Source organism: Oncorhynchus gorbuscha, linkage group LG05 (assembly GCF_021184085.1).
Source record: "Oncorhynchus gorbuscha isolate QuinsamMale2020 ecotype Even-year linkage group LG05, OgorEven_v1.0, whole genome shotgun sequence".
NCBI lineage: Eukaryota > Metazoa > Chordata > Actinopteri > Salmoniformes > Salmonidae > Oncorhynchus > Oncorhynchus gorbuscha.
Genome location: NC_060177.1, coordinates 81,714,724 through 81,736,281, shown reverse-complemented (window position 1 = coordinate 81,736,281; position 21,558 = coordinate 81,714,724). Strand labels below are relative to the sequence as shown.

Sequence of the window (21,558 nt, the reverse complement as noted above, 5' to 3'; positions counted from 1 at the left end):
GCTTTGTGCACGGGGGCATTGCTATGCTGAAACAGGAAAGGGCCTTCCCCAAACTGTTGCCACAAATTTAGAAGCATAGAATCATCTAGAATGTCATTGTATGCTGTAGCGTTAAGATTTCCCTTCACTGAAACTAAGGGGCCTAGCCCAAACCATGATAAACAGCCCCAGACCATTATTCCTCCTCCGCCAAACTTTACAGTTGGTGCTATGCATTTGGGCAGGTAGCGTTCTCCTGGCATCCGTCAAACCCAGATTTGACTGTCGGACTGCCAGATGGTGAAGCGTGATTCATCACTCCAGCCACTTGGCATTGAGCATTAGGTTGTGTGCGGCTGCTTGGCCATGGAAACCCATTTCATGAAGCTCCCGATGAACAGTTATTGTGCTGACGTTGTTTCCAGGCAGTTTGAAACTCGGTGGTAAGTGTTGCAACTGAGGACAGATTATTTTTTACGCGCCTTGCGCTATAGCACTCAGCGATCCCGTTCTGTGAGCTTGTGTGGCCGTTTGCGGCTGAGCCGTTGTTGCTCCTAGATGTTTCCACTTCACAATAACAGCACTTACAGTTGACCGGGGCAGCTCTAACAGGGCAGAAATTGAACGAACGGACTTGTTGGAAAGGTGGCATCCTATGACGGTGCCATGTTGAAAGTCACTGAGCTCTTCAGTAAGGCCATTCTACTGCCAATGTTTGTCAATGGAGTGCTCAATTTGATTTACCTGTTAGCAGCGGGTGTGGCTGAAAAAGCCAAATCCACTATTTGAAGGGGTGTCCACATACACTATATACATATATATATATGTATGTTGGCTCATCCGGGCTGTCAAAGCAAAGTTCTGGGGGCTGCTATTATGTTTATCAAGCAATATGCCAATGCTTCTCCCCAGTGGTTGTAAATGGTACTGCAATGTTGTTATTATAATTGACATACATTACAATGTTACAGTATTACTATCAAAGTCTTCCAGTTTAGTTCAGGGGACCTTGTACTAAATTATGCACTAGCCTCTCAGACATTTTTCGTTGAACCACCCGGATAGTTTGTAACATCAATAGAGGATCAGCAGCAGTCCAATCCATCCATCCCTCAATGACTAAAGGGTTTACTGATATTTACATTTACATTTAAGTCATTTAGATATGCATTTCAATCATTTCATGTCATAATGTAACAGACTAAAACATCAGCATTTTCTTTGAAGCAACTTTATTAGAGCTTTAGTACGTGAACGTGTATTGTTTGGGATAAATTACTTCCAAGCATAGAATTCTGATCAAATACACTGGTATTAATATATCTTGAGAAATAAGAGATAACCCTACTATAGAGTAACAAAATCAACAACAAGTGTAACAACAACAACACCAACAAATGAGTTTGCATCATGACAGTGTCAACGCTGCAATGGAAAGTGGGACAAAAACGAGACTATAGCTTCGACAGGAAGAGGAAATAGCAAATCAAATCAATTCCATACTATTCCTGAACAGAGACTAAATGAAGAGGAATAACTTTCCAATGGTTGATCATCACAGCCCAACTACTGTAATTGTACTGCTAGCTACAGCCCAACTACTGTAACTGTACTGCTAGCTACAGCCCAACTACTGTAACTGTACTGCTAGCTACAGCCAAACTACTGTAACTGTACTGCTAGCTACAGCCCAACTACTGTAACTGTACTGCTAGCTACAGCCCAACTACTGTAACTGTACTGCTAGCTACAGCCCAACTACTGTAGCTGTACTGTTAGCTACAGCCCAACTACTGTAACTGTACTGCTAGCTACAGCTACATGAGCACTAGTACAGAGTGGCTTCACATTGGCATTTTCAAAGTGAGAATATTCACCAGGAATAGAAACATTGATACAGTATGGCATATATTCTACAAACTACTGATTGCATTACGAGGAAGATGGTGATGATGTTGGTGATGAAGATGATGTCCAAATGATACAATTTTGAGTTTCAAAAATATTTGTATTTTTGCTCATTGTTCCTGAAACGTTTACAAGCAATGAGATAAAAGCTACATGCTAAAACAATAAAAACAGACCTGGCTTTATACCTTGGTTAAATGCTTGGGAATGTATTTGAGTCAGTTATTGCAGTGTTCAAATACATTCCAAGTGTATTTCCAAGTTCATTCCAATATTCAGCTAGTTGTTTTTTTCAAATAAATGTTATATGAATACTTTTATGAAATGTATTGAAAGGTCTGTTGGAAAGACTGGAATCTTACACAATGATTTGCTTCCTTTTTAAGAAAGTGCAACAATGGCATCCTGAGACGGCAGTTTACATCCACTGCTCATATAGTATCAACAGTCATCCATCACAGACTCAATCTCTACTCTTCCCTTCAATCTGACAAACAAATTGAAATGATATTATTACTATACAGACATCAGGGTTTATGTACAGTAGGTAAAACATGGTGTTTTTTGGTAGTATGGCTTTAAATGATCTTATTTCATGCTATTAAGAAATTTGATCTGAATACATGAGTTTGGAGGTTAGGGGAGTTAGTTAAGAGAAGGACAGCTAGTTAAGAGAGGGACAGCTAGTTAAGAGAGGGACAGATAGCTAGTTAAGAGAGGGACAGATAGCTAGTTAAGAGAGGGACAGATAGCTAGTTAAGAGAAGGACAGCTAGTTAAGAGAGGGACAGCTAGTGGTTAAGAGAGGGACAGATAGCTAGTTAAGAGAGGGACAGATAGCTAGTTAAGAGAGGGACTGCTACAGCCAGGGGGTTCTGCTTAAATCTCTGCTTGTTTATCTAAGTCTTTGAGAGTTTGAAGAAGGCTTGTAGGGGTGAAGATATTGGTTGATCCTGCAGAGAGAGACGGGGAGAGACAGAGAGAGAGAATTAGAATAGTTGAATAACTTGGAAATGATCAAATAATTAACATATCATTGAAGACTTGATTCATCTGCTAAATTAAAGTAGAGTAGGCCTTCAGTTCCAAATGGGAATGATAGACAGAAATACACAGACAGCAGAAATCCCATATAAAGACATGGGTTCAGCTTTTAGTCCATGAAAGAGTATCATATTCACGGAAATACAAAATCTCTGCATCAGTCAACCATGATATGCACAGCAGAAATCGACCATAGGTGCTGCTCCTCTAAACCGTGTCAAACGGCAGACATAAAACGATGGAGGTGCAAACAGGCCCAGTAAAAATAACATGTGAAGAAATGTTTAATTGGCATACAGTGTCTGAGGAAAAATAAATATTCATCCATCCAGTCAATATTAACCCCTCTGTCAAACCTTTGACAAACAATCATACAAGAAGTGCTTCAACTGAGAGTTTGATATTGAATGGATGGACAGATATATTGTTTTCTCAAAGACTAAATTCTCCACAGAAAAGGGGAGATTTTGACAACTGTCTACATCACAGGAGGCTGGTGGTACCTTCATTGGAGAGAACTGGCTTGTGGTAATGACTGGAGCGGCATCAGTAGAATGGTATCAAATACATTAAACACATGGTTTCCATAGTTTCCAGGTGTTAGATGCAATTCTATTAGCTCCATTCCAGCCATCATTATGAGCCGTCCTCCCCTCAGCAGCCTCCTGTGGTCTACATGTAGCATACCAAGGACAGATACAGAGAGTGCACACAAGATAAACAGAATAGATGACAGCACCACAGACCAAGTATACAATGACACGGAGGGAATAGAGGTGGGAACATGAAACAACCAACAACCATGGAACAACAGGATGGATCACAGACAGGGGAGTCACAGTGTGGATCCTCATGGGTCCAACCAACAACCATGGAACAACATGATGGATCACAGACAGGGGAGTCACAGTGTGGATCCTCATGGGTCCAACCAACAACCATGGAACAACAGGATGGATCACAGACAGGGGAGTCACAGTGTGGATCCTCATGGGTCCAACCAACAACCATGGAACAACATGATGGATCACAGACAGGGGAGTCACAGTGTGGATCCTCATGGGTCCAACTGACTGAACCATGGAACAACATGATGGATCACAAAGAGGGGAGTCACAGTGTGGATCCTCATGGGTCCAACCAACAACCATGGAACAACATGATGGATCACAAAGAGGGGAGTCACAGTGTGGATCCTCATGGGTCCAACCAACAACCATGGAACAACAGGATGGATCACAGACAGGGGAGTCAGTGTGGATCCTCATGGGTCCAACCAACAACCATGGAACAACATGATGGATCACAAACAGGGGAGTCACAGTGTGGATCCTCATGGGTCCAACCATCAACCATGGAACAACAGGATGGATCACAGACAGGGGAGTCACAGTGTGGATCCTCATGGGTCCAACCAACAACCATGGAACAACATGATGGATCACAAAGAGGGGAGTCACAGTGTGGAACATCATGGGTCCAACCAACAACCATGTAACAACATGATGGATCACAAAGAGGGGAGTCACAGTGTGGAACCTCATGGGTCCAACTGACTGAACCATGGAACAACAGGATGGATCACAAAGAGGGGAGTCACAGTGTGGATCCTCATGGGTCCAACCAACAACCATGGAAGAACATGATGGATCACAAAGAGGGGAGTCACAGTGTGGATCCTCATGGGTCCAACCAACAACCATGGAACATCAGGATGGATCACAGACAGGGGAGTCACAGTGTGGATCCTCATGGGTCCAACCAACAACCATGGAACAACATGATGGATCACAGACAGGGGAGTCACAGTGTGGATCCTCATGGGTCCAACCAACAACCATGGAACAACATGATGGATCACAGACAGGGGAGTCACAGTGTGGATCCTCATGGGTCCAACCAACAACCATGGAACATCAGGATGGATCACAGACAGGGGAGTCACAGTGTGGATCCTCATGGGTCCAACCAACAACCATGGAACAACATGATGGATCACAGACAGGGGAGTCACAGTGTGGATCCTCATGGGTCCAACTGACTGAACCATGGAACATCAGGATGGATCACAGACAGGGGAGTCACAGTGTGGATCCTCATGGGTCCAACTGACTGAACCATGGAACAACATGATGGATCACAGACAGGGGAGTCACAGTGTGGATCCTCATGGGTCCAACCAACAACCATGGAACAACAGGATGGATCACAGACAGGGGAGTCACAGTGTGGATCCTCATGGGTCCAACCAACAACCATGGAACAACATGATGGATCACAGACAGGGGAGTCACAGTGTGGATCCTCATGGGTCCAACTGACTGAACCATGGAACAACATGATGGATCACAAAGAGGGGAGTCACAGTGTGGATCCTCATGGGTCCAACCAACAACCATGGAACAACATGATGGATCACAAAGAGGGGAGTCACAGTGTGGATCCTCATGGGTCCAACCAACAACCATGGAACAACAGGATGGATCACAGACAGGGGAGTCAGTGTGGATCCTCATGGGTCCAACCAACAACCATGGAACAACATGATGGATCACAAACAGGGGAGTCACAGTGTGGATCCTCATGGGTCCAACCATCAACCATGGAACAACAGGATGGATCACAGACAGGGGAGTCACAGTGTGGATCCTCATGGGTCCAACCAACAACCATGGAACAACAGGATGGATCACAAAGAGGGGAGTCACAGTGTGGATCCTCATGGGTCCAACCAACAACCATGGATCAACATGATGGATCACAAAGAGGGGAGTCACAGTGTGGAACCTCATGGGTCCAACCAACAACCATGTAACAACATGATGGATCACAAAGAGGGGAGTCACAGTGTGGAACCTCATGGGTCCAACTGACTGAACCATGGAACAACAGGATGGATCACAAAGAGGGGAGTCACAGTGTGGAACCTCATGGGTCCAACCAACAACCATGGAAGAACATGATGGATCACAAAGAGGGGAGTCACAGTGTGGATCCTCATGGGTCCAACCAACAACCATGGAACAACAGGATGTATCACAAAGAGGGGAGTCACAGTGTGGATCCTCATGGGTCCAACCAACAACCATGGAACAACATGATGGATCACAAAGAGGGGAGTCACAGTGTGGATCCTCATGGGTCCAACCAACAACCATGGAACAACAGGATGGATCACAAAGAGGGGAGTCACAGTGTGGATCCTCATGGGTCCAATCAACAACCATGGAACAACATGATGGATCACAAACAGGGGAGTCACAGTGTGGATCCTCATGGGTCCAACCAACAACCATGGAAGAACATGATGGATCACAAAGAGGGGAGTCACAGTGTGGATCCTCATGGGTCGAACTGACTGAACCATGGAACAACATGATGGATCACAAACAGTGGAGTCACAGTGTGGATCCTCATGGTTCCAACCAACAACCATGGAACAACATGATGGATCACAAACAGGGGAGTCACAGTGTGGATCTCCATGGGTCCAACCAACAACCATGGAACAACATGATGGATCACAAAGAGGGGAGTCACAGTGTGGATCCTCATGGGTCCAACCAACAACCATGGACCAACAGGATGGAGGAGGGATCCCTATGGGTCCTGGTCAAAAGTAGTTCACTGTAGAAGGAATATGGTTCCATTTGGGACACAACACAGGGGACTAAGAGTCCTGGGCCAGTGGAGGGTACGTGGTGAGAGGAGGCTGAGAGAGGGGCTTCACATCACAACGACCATCTCTACTTTTCAGTGTGTGTTCTCATTCTGCGGGAGCAGGCTCTGGTTCCTCAGGGGCAGCGTTGGGGTCCAGGAAGTCAGGGTGCTGCAGCTCCTTTAGGTATTTGGTGGGAGTGAGCATGTGGGTGGAGCCTATGGAGGGAGTGGGACAAATGCTGCATGCTCATTTCACATTGTATGTCAATAAGTCTGTTTTCTGGGTGAGGTCTTGGGTTCCTCTGAAAGATAAATGTTAATGACAAAAATGGCAGTCCAATAACGAGCAAAAATAACATGGCTATATACAGGGAGTACCAACACAGAGTCGACTGTGTCCTATGTCTGACCCTGCATCCATTCCCTGTTGTCACAACAGCACATATATCCTGTCTCTGATATTTTCTCAGAAACACCATCTGATCTGAGCACACAAAGCAGAATCCATCCAGCAGCAGCTGAGTCAGTCACAGTGGAATAGAACTATAGGATAGCAACAGTATATTCTAATCATTTCCTAAGTATCGCCATGCCAGGATGATTCAGGATATTTAGATGGAGAAGATATCTCCCTTTTCCCTGAAATAGAGTTCTGATTGTACACCCTATGCCTGCTCCCTACTAGGTGTACAATGTATATCCAGGTAGAATGTACATAAAAGGGCTACGTGGTGCAACGAGTGCATTCAACGTCCGACGTACAGTTATGACCATGACATTTCACCCCACCCATGCTGCCAACTCACCAATGATGGCCTCCCATTTGCCATTGGCCTGTGTGACTTCGTAGACGCAGCGCATCTCGCTAAAGGTCATGCCTCCGATGATGAAGACGATGACCCGAGGACCATTCTTCATCTCTGTGGGGCCCTTGTTCTTGTGCCAGTTTCCGTACCGGGCACTGTAATGACAGGGCAGGACATTCAAGTGACACTTTAGTGAGCACTTTGGGGCAGAGGTCAGGTCAGATGAAGTAAGAAAGAGCAACAGAGATGCATTGGCTGCTCAGATGTGTAAGAGGAGAGTCAGCATAAGAGAAAGGGTTAAATATCAGTGCTCGTGTGAATATGTCTTTTGTCTTATGCAGATGTATTGACCCAATGGGTGAATAAACTTGGATGGAGATTTCATAGTGTACGTCAATTTCTTGACTACAGCCACTTTCTTGTTGAAAGTCAACAGACATGCAGTTGACATGTTATTGATAGTCTGTTGATAGTTTGTAGTGTAGAACAGATGAACTGTCCAATTAAATATTGAGGCCATCTACTTCTACCTCCACTAGAAGCTCAAATTAATAATTCCAGTAAGTCATTGGAAACTCAGAAGTGACAGACTACAGAGGGGATGTACAATTCATATAGTTTATTTGCATACCTTGATGGCGCGCTGGAGTGGGTGGAGGCAGTTCGTTGGGAGATGTAGGGGTACTGCTTTGGATCCAGTTTGTCCTCAATGGCATCCTGAGGAGAAACAAAACTGGGTCAGTGAACTAACCCTAACCCCATATCCACACCCTAGCTTAATGTCCACACCCTAGCTTCATGTCCACACCCTAGCTCGACCCTAACCCTAGCTTCATGTCCACACCCTAGCTCAACCCTAACCCTAGCTTCATGTCCACACCCTAGCTTCATGTCCACACCCTAGCTCAACCCTAACCCTAGCTTCATGTCCACACCCTAGCTTCATGTCCACATCCTAGCTTCATGTCCACATCCCAGTTCAACCCTAATCCTAGCTTCATGTCCACATCCTAGCTTCATGTCCACATCCTAGCTTCATGTCCACATCCCAGTTCAACCCTAACCCTAGCTTCATGTCCACATCCCAGTTCAACCCTAATCCTAGCTTCATGTCCACATCCCAGTTCAACCCTAATCCTAAAAGCTAGAGACCACTCTTTTCCTGTCAGACTTAACTTAGTATCCACCCACACTAAACTACTGTAGGATAGACCCTACTTTCTAATCAAATCCAATATATAACAGTTTAGGATAGCAGACTGGACATGCCTCCATGATGTCCTTGATAAGAGGGGTCCATCGGGACAGCTGGTAGGTCTGCTCACTCACTCTCTCCTTCCGGTCAGTCTTCTTCACCTTGCGGGTCGGATTCCCCTAGAAAATTAATCATTATTATTATTTTATTAGGAATGCTGTTCATTACATAAGGACTCTCAAAGTGCTTAGAGTAGATGACTGATGCACTCAAATACTCTTCAGGTGGACACAGACAGCATATAACCACCGAGGATATCTTATTTATGCCACTATTCAAAGATGGATACCCAATCCACGTTAAAGTGTTTCTACTCAATTGTGTGAGAGAGTTGTGTGATGGTTCAACAATGGTTCATATTCATTGGAGCACAATGTAGCAAAATGTTTTGCAACAGAAAATAAAAACAGGTGTTTCTTATTGGACAAATTAGTTTGTAGTACCTCCCTGTTCAGTCAGTTTTTTTCCACTCGGTGCCTAATGAATACAGGTCCTGGTGTTACTATGTTCCTATAGGAGCTAACCTCTGAGATGATGGGCATGCCCATATGGGCCATGTTGGAGATGATGTCACTGTCCTCGGGAGGGATGTTAGCATGCTGGAGGAGCTTACACAGGTTCTCCTCCGAAACACCTGACACATGCACAAACACAGACACATGCACCGAAAACACACACACACACACATACACATACACGCAGAAACATGCACACACCCAGATCAAAGCTTGATGATTAGCTGATGACTTGCATCAGCTGTGTAGTGCTAGGAAACCCTGCATTGGTACATAGTATTGTACATAGTAAACTACAGACACACAGAAAAGGGATAGATCTCTCACCGTTCTTCATGAAGATATAGAGGAGGATGATGCGAATCTTGTCGAAGACAGTGACGTCTTTGTCCAGCAGGACGGGCACGATGGCCCTCATGGGGTCCTTGATCTTCTCCCCCTCTGCGTCCGTACCCATCGCTAGGTCCTGGGGTAGGGAAAGGGGCAAAGACAGACGAAGGGGTACAGGGTTTCATTTTATTTTACATTTTTATTTAACCTTTATTTAACTAGGTAAGTAAGTTAAGAGCAAATAGTTATTTACAATGACGGCCTACACCGGCCAAACCCTAACCCGGACGATGCTGGACCAATTGTGCGCCACCCTTTCGGACTCCCAACCCCGAGTAGCGCAGATGGTTAGATATGGTAGTGATGGTTAGATATGGTAGTGATGGTTAGATATGGTAGTGATGGTTAGATATGGATGAGATGGTTAGATATGGTAGTGATGGTTAGATATGGTAGTGATGGTTAGATATGGATGAGATGGTTAGATATACACTGAGTTGACGAAACATTAAGAACAACTTCCTAATATTGAGTAGCACCCCCACAATGGCCATTAGAACATCCTCAATTTGTCGGGGCATTGCCTCTACAAGGTGTCGAAAGCGTTCCACAGGGATCGTTGTGTATAGTATCATTGTGTATAGTATCAGTGTGTATAGTATAGTATCAGTGTGTATAGTATCAGTGTGTATAGTATCATTGTGTATAGTATAGTGTCAGTGTGTATAGTATCAGTGTGTATGGTATCATTGTGTATAGTATAGTGTCAGTGTGTATAGTATCATTGTGTATAGTATAGTGTCAGTGTGTATAGTTTCATTGTGTATAGTATCAGTGTGTACAGTATCAGTGTGTACAGTATAGTATCAGTATGTACAGTATAGTATCAGTATGTGTAGTATCAAGGGATCATAGCTTTCACCTGGATTCACCTGTTCAGTGTATGTCATGGAAAGAGCAGGCGTTCTTAATATTTTGGGAACTCAGTGTATACCCGGAGTACCCATTTAATACAAGTTTACTCCACTTCACTGGAGCTCCTACAAATATCAACAAGTTGTCCACTCTGTGCCGATTGGTCTCAGCAATCAGCACCTGTAAATTCTCTGGCCTTCATTTTCAAGCGTCTCATAGTCTTTGGTCTTTGAACCGAGGAGGAGGGTACTGAACATAGACCACAGGTACATTGTGTTACCTGCTCCACACGACACAGATTGTCCACAGTGCCCTGATACCGGTTCATAGTCTTTGGTCTTTGAACCGAGGAGGAGGGTACTGAACATAGACCACAGGTACATTGTGTTACCTGCTCCACACGACACAGATTGTCCACAGTGCCCTGATACCGGTTCATAGTCTTTGGTCTTTGAACCGAGGAGGAGGGTACTGAACATAGACCACAGGTACATTGTGTTACCTGCTCCACACGACACAGATTGTTCACAGTGCCCTGATACCGGTTCATAGTCTTTGGTCTTTGAACCGAGGAGGAGGGTACTGAACATAGAACACAGGTAAATTGTGTTACCTGCTCCACACGACACAGCTTGTCCACAGTGCCCTGATAGCGGTTCATACAGTCCTCAGCCAGGTGGAGGTGGGTGGAGTACTGAAACACAGGGAGAAGTGTACACACGCAGGTGGTCAGCGGTAAAGTCACAAGACTGTAGTCGGCTAAGTGTGCATACTATGTCAACATCCCAAATGGCACCCTATTCCTTATATAGTGCGCTACACTTGACCAGTGCCAAAAATGTGTACTATTATAGAGAATAAATAGATAGCCATTTGGGATGCAGACTATAAACATGTATCGTATCAGTGCATATAATATTAGTGTGTATAGTGTAGTATCATTGTGTATAGTATAGTATCAGTGTGTATATTATCATTGTGTATCGTATCAGTGTGTATAGTATCATTGTGTATAGTATAGTATCATTGTGTATAGTATCATTGTTTATGGTATCATAGTGTGTAGTATCATTGCGTATAGTAGCCGTGCGTATAGCATCATTGTGTATAGTAGCAGTGCGTATAGTATCATTGCGTATAGTAGCCATGCGTATAGTATAATATCAGTGCGTATAGTATCATTGTGTATAGTATAGTACCAGTGCGTATAGTATCATTGTGTATAGAATCATTGTCTATAGTATCATTGTGTATAGTATAGTATCAGTGCGTATAGTAGCAGTGTGTATAGTATAGTATCAGTGTGTAAAGTATCATTGTGTATAGTGTAGAGTCAGTGTGTATAGTATCATTGTGTATAGTGTAGAGTCTGTGTGTATAGTATCATCGTGTATAGAATCATTGTGTATAGTATCATTGTGTATAGAAGCATTGTGTATAGTATCATTGTGTATAGTATCGTAGCAGTGTGTATAGTATAGTATCAGTGCGTATAGTATCATTGTGTATAGTGTAGAGTCAGTGTGTATAGTACCAGTGCGTATAGCATCATTGTGTATAGAATCAATGTGTATAGTATCATTGTGTATAGTATAGTAGCAGTGTGTATAGTATAGTATCAGTGCGTATAGTATCAGTGTGTATAGCATCATTGTGTATAGTATCATTGTGTATAGTATCAGTGCGTATAGTATCATTGTGTATAGTATCATCGTGTATAGCATCATTGTGTATAGTATCATTGTGTATAGTATCAGTGTGTATAGTATCATTGTGTATAGTATCATTGTGTATAGAAGCATTGTGTATAGTATCATTGTGTATAGTATCGTAGCAGTGTGTATAGTATAGTATCAGTGCGTATAGTATCATTGTGTATAGTGTAGAGTCAGTGTGTATAGTACCAGTGCGTATAGCATCATTGTGTATAGAATCAATGTGTATAGTATCATTGTGTATAGTATAGTAGCAGTGTGTATAGTATAGTATCATTGCGTATAGTATCAGTGTGTATAGCATCATTGTGTATAGTATCATTGTGTATAGTATCAGTGCGTATAGTATCATTGTGTATAGTATCATCGTGTATAGCATCATTGTGTATAGTATCATTGTGTATAGTATCAGTGTGTATAGTATCATTATGTATAGTATCATCGTGTATAGAATCATTGTGTATAGTGTAAAGTCAGTGTGTATAGTATCATCGTGTATAGCATCATTGTGTATAGTAGCAGTGTGTATAGTATCATTGTGTATAGTATCATTGTGTATAGTATCAGTGTGTATAGTATCAGTAGTATCAGTGTAGTATCATTGTATATAGAATCATTGTGTATAGTATAGTATCGTATAGTAGCAGTGTGTATAGTATAGTATCAGCATCATTGTGTATAGTGTAGAGTCAGTGTGTATAGTATCATTGTGTATAGTATCATTGTGTATAGAATCATTGTGTATAGTATCAGTGAGTATAGTATCATTGTGTATAGAATCATTGTGTATAGTATCATTGTGTATAGTATAGTAGCAGTGCGTATAGTAGCAGTGTGTATAGTATAGTATCAGTGCGTATCGTATCATTGTGTATAGTGTAGAGTCAGTGTGTATAGTATCATTGTGTATAGTATCAGTGTGTATAGTATAATTGTGTATAGAATCATTGTGTATAGTATAGTAGCAGTGCGTATAGTAGCAGTGTGTATAGTATAGTATCAGTGCGTATAGTATCATTGTGTATAGTGTAGTCAGGGTGTATAGTATCATTGTGTATAGTATAGTATCAGTGTGTATAGTACTAGTGTGTATAGTATCATTATGTACAGTATAGTATCATTGTGTATAGTATCAGTGTGTAAAGTATCATTGTGTATAGTGTATTGTATCAGTGTGTATAGTGTCATTGTGTATAGTAGCTGTGCGTATAGCATCATTGTGTATAGTAGCTGTGCGTATAGCATCATTGTGTATAGTAGCTGTGCGTATAGCATCATTGTGTATAGTAGCCATGCGTATAGTATAATATCAGTGCGTATATCAAGGTCTTCAACATGATATACGTAATAGCTGCCTGGGGGAACAGCTGATATACGTAATAGCTGCCTGGGGGAACAGCTGATATACATCACAGCTGCCTGAGGGAAGAGTTGATATACATCACAGCTGCCTGGCGGAACAGTTGATATACATCACAGCTGCCTGGCGGAACAGTTGATATACATCACAGCTGCCTGGCGGAACAGTTGATATACATCACAGCTGCCTGGGGGAACAGCTGATATACGTAATAGCTGCCTGGGGGAACAGCTGATATACATCACAGCTGCCTGAGGGAACAGTTGATATACATCACAGCTGCCTGCCGGAACAGTTGATATACATCACAGCTGCCTGGGGGAACAGTTGATATACATCACAGCTGCCTGGGGGAACAGTTGATATACATCACAGCTGCCTGGGGGAACAGTTGATATACATCACAGCTGCCTGAGGGAACAGTTGATATACATCACAGCTGCCTGAGGGAACAGTTGATATACATCACAGCTGCCTGTGGGAACAGTTGATATACGTCACAGGTGCCTGGGGGAACAGTTGATATACATCACAGCTGCCTGGGGGAACAGTTGATATACATCACAGCTGCCTGGGGGAACAGTTGATATACATCACAGCTGCCTGGGGGAACAGTTGATATACATCACAGCTGCCTGGGGGAACAGTTGATATACATCACAGCTGCCTGGGGGAACAGTTGATATACATCACAGCTGCCTGGGGGAACAGTTGATATACATCACAGCTGCCTGGGGGAACAGTTGATATACATCACAGCTGCCTGAGGGATAAGTTGATATACGTCACAGCTGCTTGGGGGAACAGTGGATAATATCTGTCCTCGTGCTCCTAGACCTTAGTGGTGCTTTTGATACCATCGATCACTACATTATTTTGGAGAGATTATAAACCCAAATTGGTCTACACGGACAAGTTCTGGCCTGGTTTAGATCTTATCTGTCGGAAAGATATCAGTTTGTCTCTGTGAATGGCTTGTCCTCTGACAAATCAACTGTACATTTCGGTGTTCCTCAAGGTTCCGTTTTAGGACCACTATTTTTTTCACTATATATTTTACCTCTTGGGGATGTCATTCGAAAACATAATGTTAACTTTCACTGCGTCTTTTCTGTCTTTTTTTGTTGTCTACAATGTATTCTGTGACAGGACATGCATCAACACACTCTTAAGACACACTTACCTTGCTCAGCTCTTTCTGATACTGGGGCATCTTCTTCAGCATCTGAGCCAAGTCTTTCATTGTGGTCTGAAACAAACCCAGAACATCACATCACTGTTAGACACACACAGCAGCCAATACAATACAGGGGGTAAAGGACTCATCTCAAGTCAATAATGCAGTACTGTAGGACTAATACAGACTGAAATTAGAGTACAGTACCTTCTCTCCTGTGTTCATCTTTTTGGTGGATGAGAATTCTTTCAGAGAACGGGTCACAGCCCTGTTTGAATGTATGTGCGAAAGAGAGGGAGGGAGGGGTGGGGGGAGAGGGCAAGAAAGAGATCGTGAGAGCGATAGATTAATTAAAGAATGATGCACGCTTGTGTCTGTGTGTGTGTGCTTTCTCGTTATATATGTATATATATGTATGTATATATATATATATATATATGACACACACACACAGGAAGGTAAGGGAAAGAGAGATGTGTGTGTGTGTGTGTGTGTGTGTGTGTGTGTGTGTGTGTGTGTGTGTGTGTGTGTGTGTGTGTGTGTGTGTGTGTGTGTGTGTGTGTGTGTGTGTGTGTGTGTGTGTGTGTGTGTGTGTGTGTGTGTGTGTGTGTGTGTGTGTGTGTGTGTGTGTGTGTGTGTGTGTGTGTGTGTGTGTGTGTGTGTGTGTGTACCAAGGGAGCATCCTATTTGTATTTGTTAGAGACTCACGTGGTGACTTCTGCAATGTGCTTGTGTCTGAGACTCATCCACAGATCATCGTCCTCATCCAGCAACACCGCCTTCTCCTTGACCTCCCCCATCCCGCTGGTGTCATACCTGACACACACACACACACACACACACACACACACACACACACACACACACACACACACACACACACACACACACACACACACACACACACACACACACACACACACACACACACACACACACACACACACACACACACAGGTAAGGGAAAGAGAGACGACAAAGGGAGAGATGAGCGAGAGAGATGAGAAAGAGGTGAGCGAGAGAGATGAGAAAGAGGTGAGAGAGATGAGAATGAGAGAGGTTCGAGAGAGAGACATGAGAGAAAGTGAGAGAGAGGTGAGAGAGAGCGATGAGAAAGAGGTGAGAGAGATGAGAATGAGAGAGGTTCGAGAGAGAGACATGAGAGAAAGTGAGAGAGAGGTGAGAGAGATGAGAATGAGAGAGGTTTGAGAGAGAGACATGAGAGAAAGTGAGAGAGAGTTGAGATAGAGACATGAGAGAAAGTGAGAGAGAGGTGAGAGAGAGACATGAGAGAAAGCGAGAGAGAGGTGAGAGAGAGCGATGAGAAAGAGCCGTCCATAACAGCAAACAGATATGCTCAAATGTTGATTTAGAATTCAAACCAAACAAGAAACTACAGTATAGGATGACTTCCTAACAAAATAATAGATGGACTTAAAGATATGCTGCCAGGCATAGATACAATTTATTTAACTTAGGGATCGATATCCTTTAAATCACCTAATGTATGGATAGTTCACATTGTTCACTATTGTTCACTATTGTTCACATATATATCCTAGTGTTCACATTTAGATCCTATTGTTCACATAGAGACAGATCCTATTGTTCACATAGAGATATAGATCCTATTGTTCACAGAGGTCCTATTGTCCATATAGATCCTATTGTTCACATAGAGATAGATATGCTATTGTTCACATAGAGATAGAGATGCTATTGTTCACATAGAGATAGAGACCCTATTGTTCACATAGAGATAGATATGCTATTGTTCACATAGAGATAGAGATGCCATTGTTCACATAGAGATAGAGACCCTATTGTTCACATAGAGATAGAGATGCTATTGTTCACATAGAGATAGAGATGCTATTGTTCAGAGTAGTCTGGGTTACCAGCAATCCTCTGTTCTCCGCGGCTACATAGAGATAGAGACCCTATTGTTCACATAGAGATAGAGACCCTATTGTTCACATAGAGATAGAGATGCTATTGTTCACATAGAGATAGAGATGCTATTGTTCACATAGAGATAGAGACCCTATTGTTCACATAGAGATAGAGATGCTATTGTTCACATAGAGATAGAGATGCTATTGTTCACATAGAGATAGAGACCCTATTGTTCACATAGAGATAGATATGCTATTGTTCCCATAGAGATAGAGATGCTATTGTTCACATAGAGATAGAGACCCTATTGTTCACATAGAGATAGAGACCCTATTGTTCACATAGAGATAGAGATGCTATTGTTCACATAGAGATAGAGATGCTATTGTTCACATAGAGATAGAGACCCTATTGTTCACATAGAGATAGAGATGCTATTGTTCACATAGAGATAGAGATGCTATTGTTCACATAGAGATAGAGACCCTATTGTTCACATAGAGATAGATATGCTATTGTTCACATAGAGATAGAGATGCTATTGTTCACATAGAGATAGAGATGCTATTGTTCACATAGAGATAGAGATGCTATTGTTCACATAGAGATAGAGATGCTATTGTTCACATAGAGATAGAGATGCTATTGTTCACATAGAGATAGAGATGCTATTGTTCACATATAGATCCTATTATTTACACAGAGATCCTATTGTTCCATATAGATCCTATTGTTCACATAGAGATAGAGATGCTATTGTTCACATAGAGATCCTATTGTTCACATAGAGATCCTATTGTTCCATATAGATCCTATTGTTCACATAGAGATCCTATTGTTCCATATAGATCCTATTGTTAACATGGAGAAAGAGATCCTATATGTTCTATTTCATTTTGTGGTGCCATGAACCCCTTGCTAGGCTGTGCCTGTGTGCCTGTGTGCCTGTGTGTGTGTGTTTACTTGTAGACGTCGTTCTCGATGCCCAGCAGGTCATAGCCCATAGCTTGGAGGGTGAGTTCATGGAGGATGGGAGAGACCGGGTCAAAGCCTCGGTCCAGAATCAAGAGCTGGGAGCGAGACTTGTCCGGACCCTAAGCAGGGAGGAGAGAAAGAGGGGAAATATAAACTGACAAAGACAAAAGGCTGGACAATGAGGTTTAGAATAATATGTTTCTATAATATAATATATGCCATTGAGCAGATGCTTTGATCCAAAGCGACTTACAGTCATGCGTGTACCCATCTTACGTATGGGGGCCCCCAGGAATCGAACCCACAACCCTGGCGTTGCAAACGCCATGCTCTACCAACTGAACCGTACCACTGTTCCATGTGCCAGTGGTATGTGTGTTTACATTATGATTCGACTACACTATTACAGTTTCATACATAACCTCCAAAATGTTCCAACAACTGTAGATTCTACAATAGGTATTCCATTATTTTGCCTGTGCGTGCTACATTGGTTTTACGTAATGACGTGTTTCAATGTAACCTAAAGGACAAGACACACCATGCCGGCGTAAGGCTAAAACCAGCCGGTGGCTATCCTATTGCCTCAGACCTGAACATCGGACATCATGTCTATATGTTGAATGGCCACCGTTAGTTGGCACCCAGCAGGGGATCGCTAACACAACCTGCTGTTTTTACCATTCACTGGCTCAGTGTGCTTTATAAGGCCCTGTCCCAGTGAAATCATTATGGTTGGTTGGCTTTAGGGTTGAGGTCAATTCCATTTCAATTCCAGTCAATTCAGGCAGCACACTGAAATTACAAGACTAATCTCTCCAATGTTTTTCAATGAGGAAAATGTGGAACTGTGTTTACTATCTGAATTGACTGGAATTAAAATGGAATTGACTCCTACCCTGGTTGTCTGCTCTCCTGCCTCACCTCTCCCATGGTGGGGTTGTCTGCCTTGTAGCCGTCCAGCTTGTCCTGCAGGAGCTGAGCCAGAGTGGTACAGTCTTTATACTCCCTGAGTCAAGTAGACAACAGACAGGCTCTTATCTTTCCAACAGACAACAGTCGATACAGGTGTTAGACACGATAGGAGTTAAACGCTGTGTATCAGTGCAATAGAAAGCCTAGTGACAGACAGTGCTTCCTCTCTCCCCCTCTCTCTCTCTCTCTCTCTCTCTCTCTCTCTCTCTCACCCTCTGTATCTGACACCAGGGTATTCCTTCAGGGTATTGCAGAGAGTGGCGATCTGCTCAGCACAGCGCTCCAACATGTTGTGCTTAATGTCAGCCTTGTAGGGGCTGTAGAAGTCCTGGAAGGCATCTGTCTTGTCCAGGGAAAACACCTAGACACACAGAAATAAGACAGATAAGAGGGAATAGACATACATACCACAGGAGGTTGGTGTCACCTTAAATGGAAAGAATGGGCTCGGGGTAATGACTGGAGTGGAATCAGTGGAATGGTATTAAATACATCAAACACATGGTTTCTATGTGTTTGATGCCATTCCATTAGCTCTGTTCCGGCCATTATTATGAGCCGTTTCGCCCCTCAGCAGCCTCCACTGCTACATACACACAGAGAAATAATTAATGAAATGTATTTTATTAGGCTCTTTTTACATCAATAGTTGTCACAAAGTCCTTTACAGTTGTCCGGCCTAGACTCCAAATATTACGGTCACTTTCCGAAAATATTTGGAATATTCCTGTAATCAGGATGGAATGAGCAAGATATCCATGAATCCTACAACCGGGAATTTGGTGGAAATTAACATAATTTTGCAACCCTATCCAGTGGGCATGCAGGCTCGGTCGTGCAGGTGGCACAGTAGCAGTGTGTGAGCTTGAGTCAAACAGTGTGTGTGTGGGGGGGGGTTAATATAAACCTCTTTCATTATGCTGAGTGCTGCCCAAATGACTGACAACACAGTACAGTGCTGTAGGAGCAGATGCGACATCTTTCATTATTTTCGTAGGAGGGATTTCCCAAATGCACCATTATGACATAAATGACAGTTTATTTCCAATCTGACACTTCCTATTTCGCTTCCAGTTCTGCTCCTCCATCCTTTCCCATTTCCTCTACTTGCCCCATAATGCCAGGCAGGCTCTCTCTTTCCCCACGCAACACCACTGTCACTGGCACCTCCACATGGTTGAGCCCATCTGTTGATTGCCCATTTGGTGTGCAAACAACTTCCCCTTGTCACACAACCCTACATCACCCCCCATTGGCTACTGGCCAGTATGTTGCTACATCAGCCAATGAGGTGAGGGATTAGAGCCTTGCCAGAAGGGAGGGTGGCCTCCCTTCTAGCCACTCCGCTCTGGAACATTCCATCAGGAGAGAGAGGAGAGGAGACAACCCCAGCTCATTCAGCAATCCCTCCTCTACTCCTCCCCTTCTCTTCACTTATTCCTCCCCCTCTCCAATTGTGCTTTCTCCTCCTCTCCCTCGAGAGACAGACAGACAGACAGACAGACAGACAGACAGACAGACAGACAGACAGACAGACAGACAGACAGACAGACAGACAGACAGACAGACAGACAGACAGACAGACAGACAGACAGACAGACAGACAGTGTGTGTGAGAGAGAGAGAGAGAGAGAGAGAGAGAGAGAGAGAGAGAGAGAGAGAGAGAGAGAGAGAGAGAGAGAGAGAGACAGACAGACAGACAGACAGACAGACAGACAGACAGACAGACAGACAGACAGACAGACAGACAGACAGACAGACAGACAGACAGTGTGTGAGAGAGAGAGAGAGAGAGAGAGAGAGAGAGAGAGAGAGAGAGAGAGAGAGAGAGAGAGAGAGAGAGAGAGAGAGAGAGAGAGAGAGAGAGAGACAGACAGACAGACAGACAGACAGACAGACAGACAGACAGACAGACAGACAGACAGACAGACAGACAGACAGACAGACAGACAGACAGGTTCTGACCTGAGACTCATAGGGCAGACAGACAGACAGACAGACAGACAGACAGACAGACAGACAGACAGACAGACAGACAGACAGACAGACAGACAGACAGACAGACAGACAGACAGACAGACAGACAGACAGACAGACAGACAGACAGACAGACAGGTTCTGACCTGAGACTCATAGGGCAGACAGACAGACAGACAGACAGACAGACAGACAGACAGACAGACAGACAGACAGACAGACAGACAGACAGACAGACAGACAGACAGACAGACAGACAGACAGACAGACAGACAGACAGACAGACAGACAGTGTGTGAGAGAGAGAGAGAGAGAGAGAGAGAGAGAGAGAGAGAGAGAGAGAGAGAGAGAGAGAGAGAGAGAGAGACAGACAGACAGACAGACAGACAGACAGACAGACAGACAGACAGACAGACAGACAGACAGACAGACAGACAGACAGACAGACAGACAGGTTCTGACCTGAGACTCATAGGGCAGACAGACAGACAGACAGACAGACAGACAGACAGACAGACAGACAGACAGACAGACAGACAGACAGACAGACAGACAGACAGACAGACAGACAGACAGACAGACAGACAGACAGACAGGTTCTGACCTGAGACTCATAGGGCAGACAGACAGACAGACAGACAGACAGACAGACAGACAGACAGACAGACAGACAGACAGACAGACAGACAGACAGACAGACAGACAGACAGACAGACAGACAGACAGACAGACAGGTTCTGACCTGAGACTCATAGGGCAGAAAGGCGATGTGGATCTCAGTCAAGGTCTTCATGGCTTTGGACGCGCGGGATTTCGTCAACAAGTTAAACAATGAATCTGGGATTGCTGTGAGGGAGGGGGGACAAAAATATTAATTAAAAGATGAAAGAAAAAGGGAAATATAATAGAAATCAATATACTCTACTGTGGAAGGTTGAGTGTTGGTATGGTGTCAAAGAGGAGTTGACTGTTGTTTCATCTGCTAGTCCGTTCCCAGTACTCCAGCAGGCGGTCAGACTGCTCCATACTCTAATTGACATATACAGCAGGCGATGGTACGTCGTCGTCCCGG

At 43.6% G+C, this 21,558-nt stretch overlaps 1 protein-coding gene across 2 annotated transcripts in view; it reads right to left on the bottom strand.

Annotated features, from left to right (window-relative positions):
- Window positions 1-1,194: 1,194 nt before the first annotated feature.
- LOC124036570 (syntaxin-binding protein 1-like) overlaps window positions 1,195-21,558 on the bottom strand; it is a 38,167-nt gene continuing 17,803 nt past the window's right edge. The window contains exons 6-20 of one of the 2 annotated variants that reach the window (XM_046351293.1): window positions 21,229-21,332; window positions 18,722-18,870; window positions 18,459-18,543; window positions 17,523-17,653; window positions 15,372-15,479; window positions 14,871-14,931; window positions 14,670-14,735; window positions 11,025-11,105; window positions 9,494-9,632; window positions 9,176-9,285; window positions 8,666-8,770; window positions 8,028-8,113; window positions 7,397-7,551; window positions 6,681-6,806; window positions 1,195-2,839 (exon numbers count right to left, since the gene is read on the bottom strand). In XM_046351293.1, the coding sequence (XP_046207249.1) occupies window positions 6,697-6,806; window positions 7,397-7,551; window positions 8,028-8,113; window positions 8,666-8,770; window positions 9,176-9,285; window positions 9,494-9,632; window positions 11,025-11,105; window positions 14,670-14,735; window positions 14,871-14,931; window positions 15,372-15,479; window positions 17,523-17,653; window positions 18,459-18,543; window positions 18,722-18,870; window positions 21,229-21,332 (1,490 nt within the window). In that variant the 3' untranslated portion in view covers window positions 1,195-2,839; window positions 6,681-6,696. The remainder of the gene's footprint in view (window positions 2,840-6,680; window positions 6,807-7,396; window positions 7,552-8,027; window positions 8,114-8,665; window positions 8,771-9,175; window positions 9,286-9,493; window positions 9,633-11,024; window positions 11,106-14,669; window positions 14,736-14,870; window positions 14,932-15,371; window positions 15,480-17,522; window positions 17,654-18,458; window positions 18,544-18,721; window positions 18,871-21,228; window positions 21,333-21,558) is intronic. The other variant, XM_046351294.1, reaches the window with a different exon arrangement.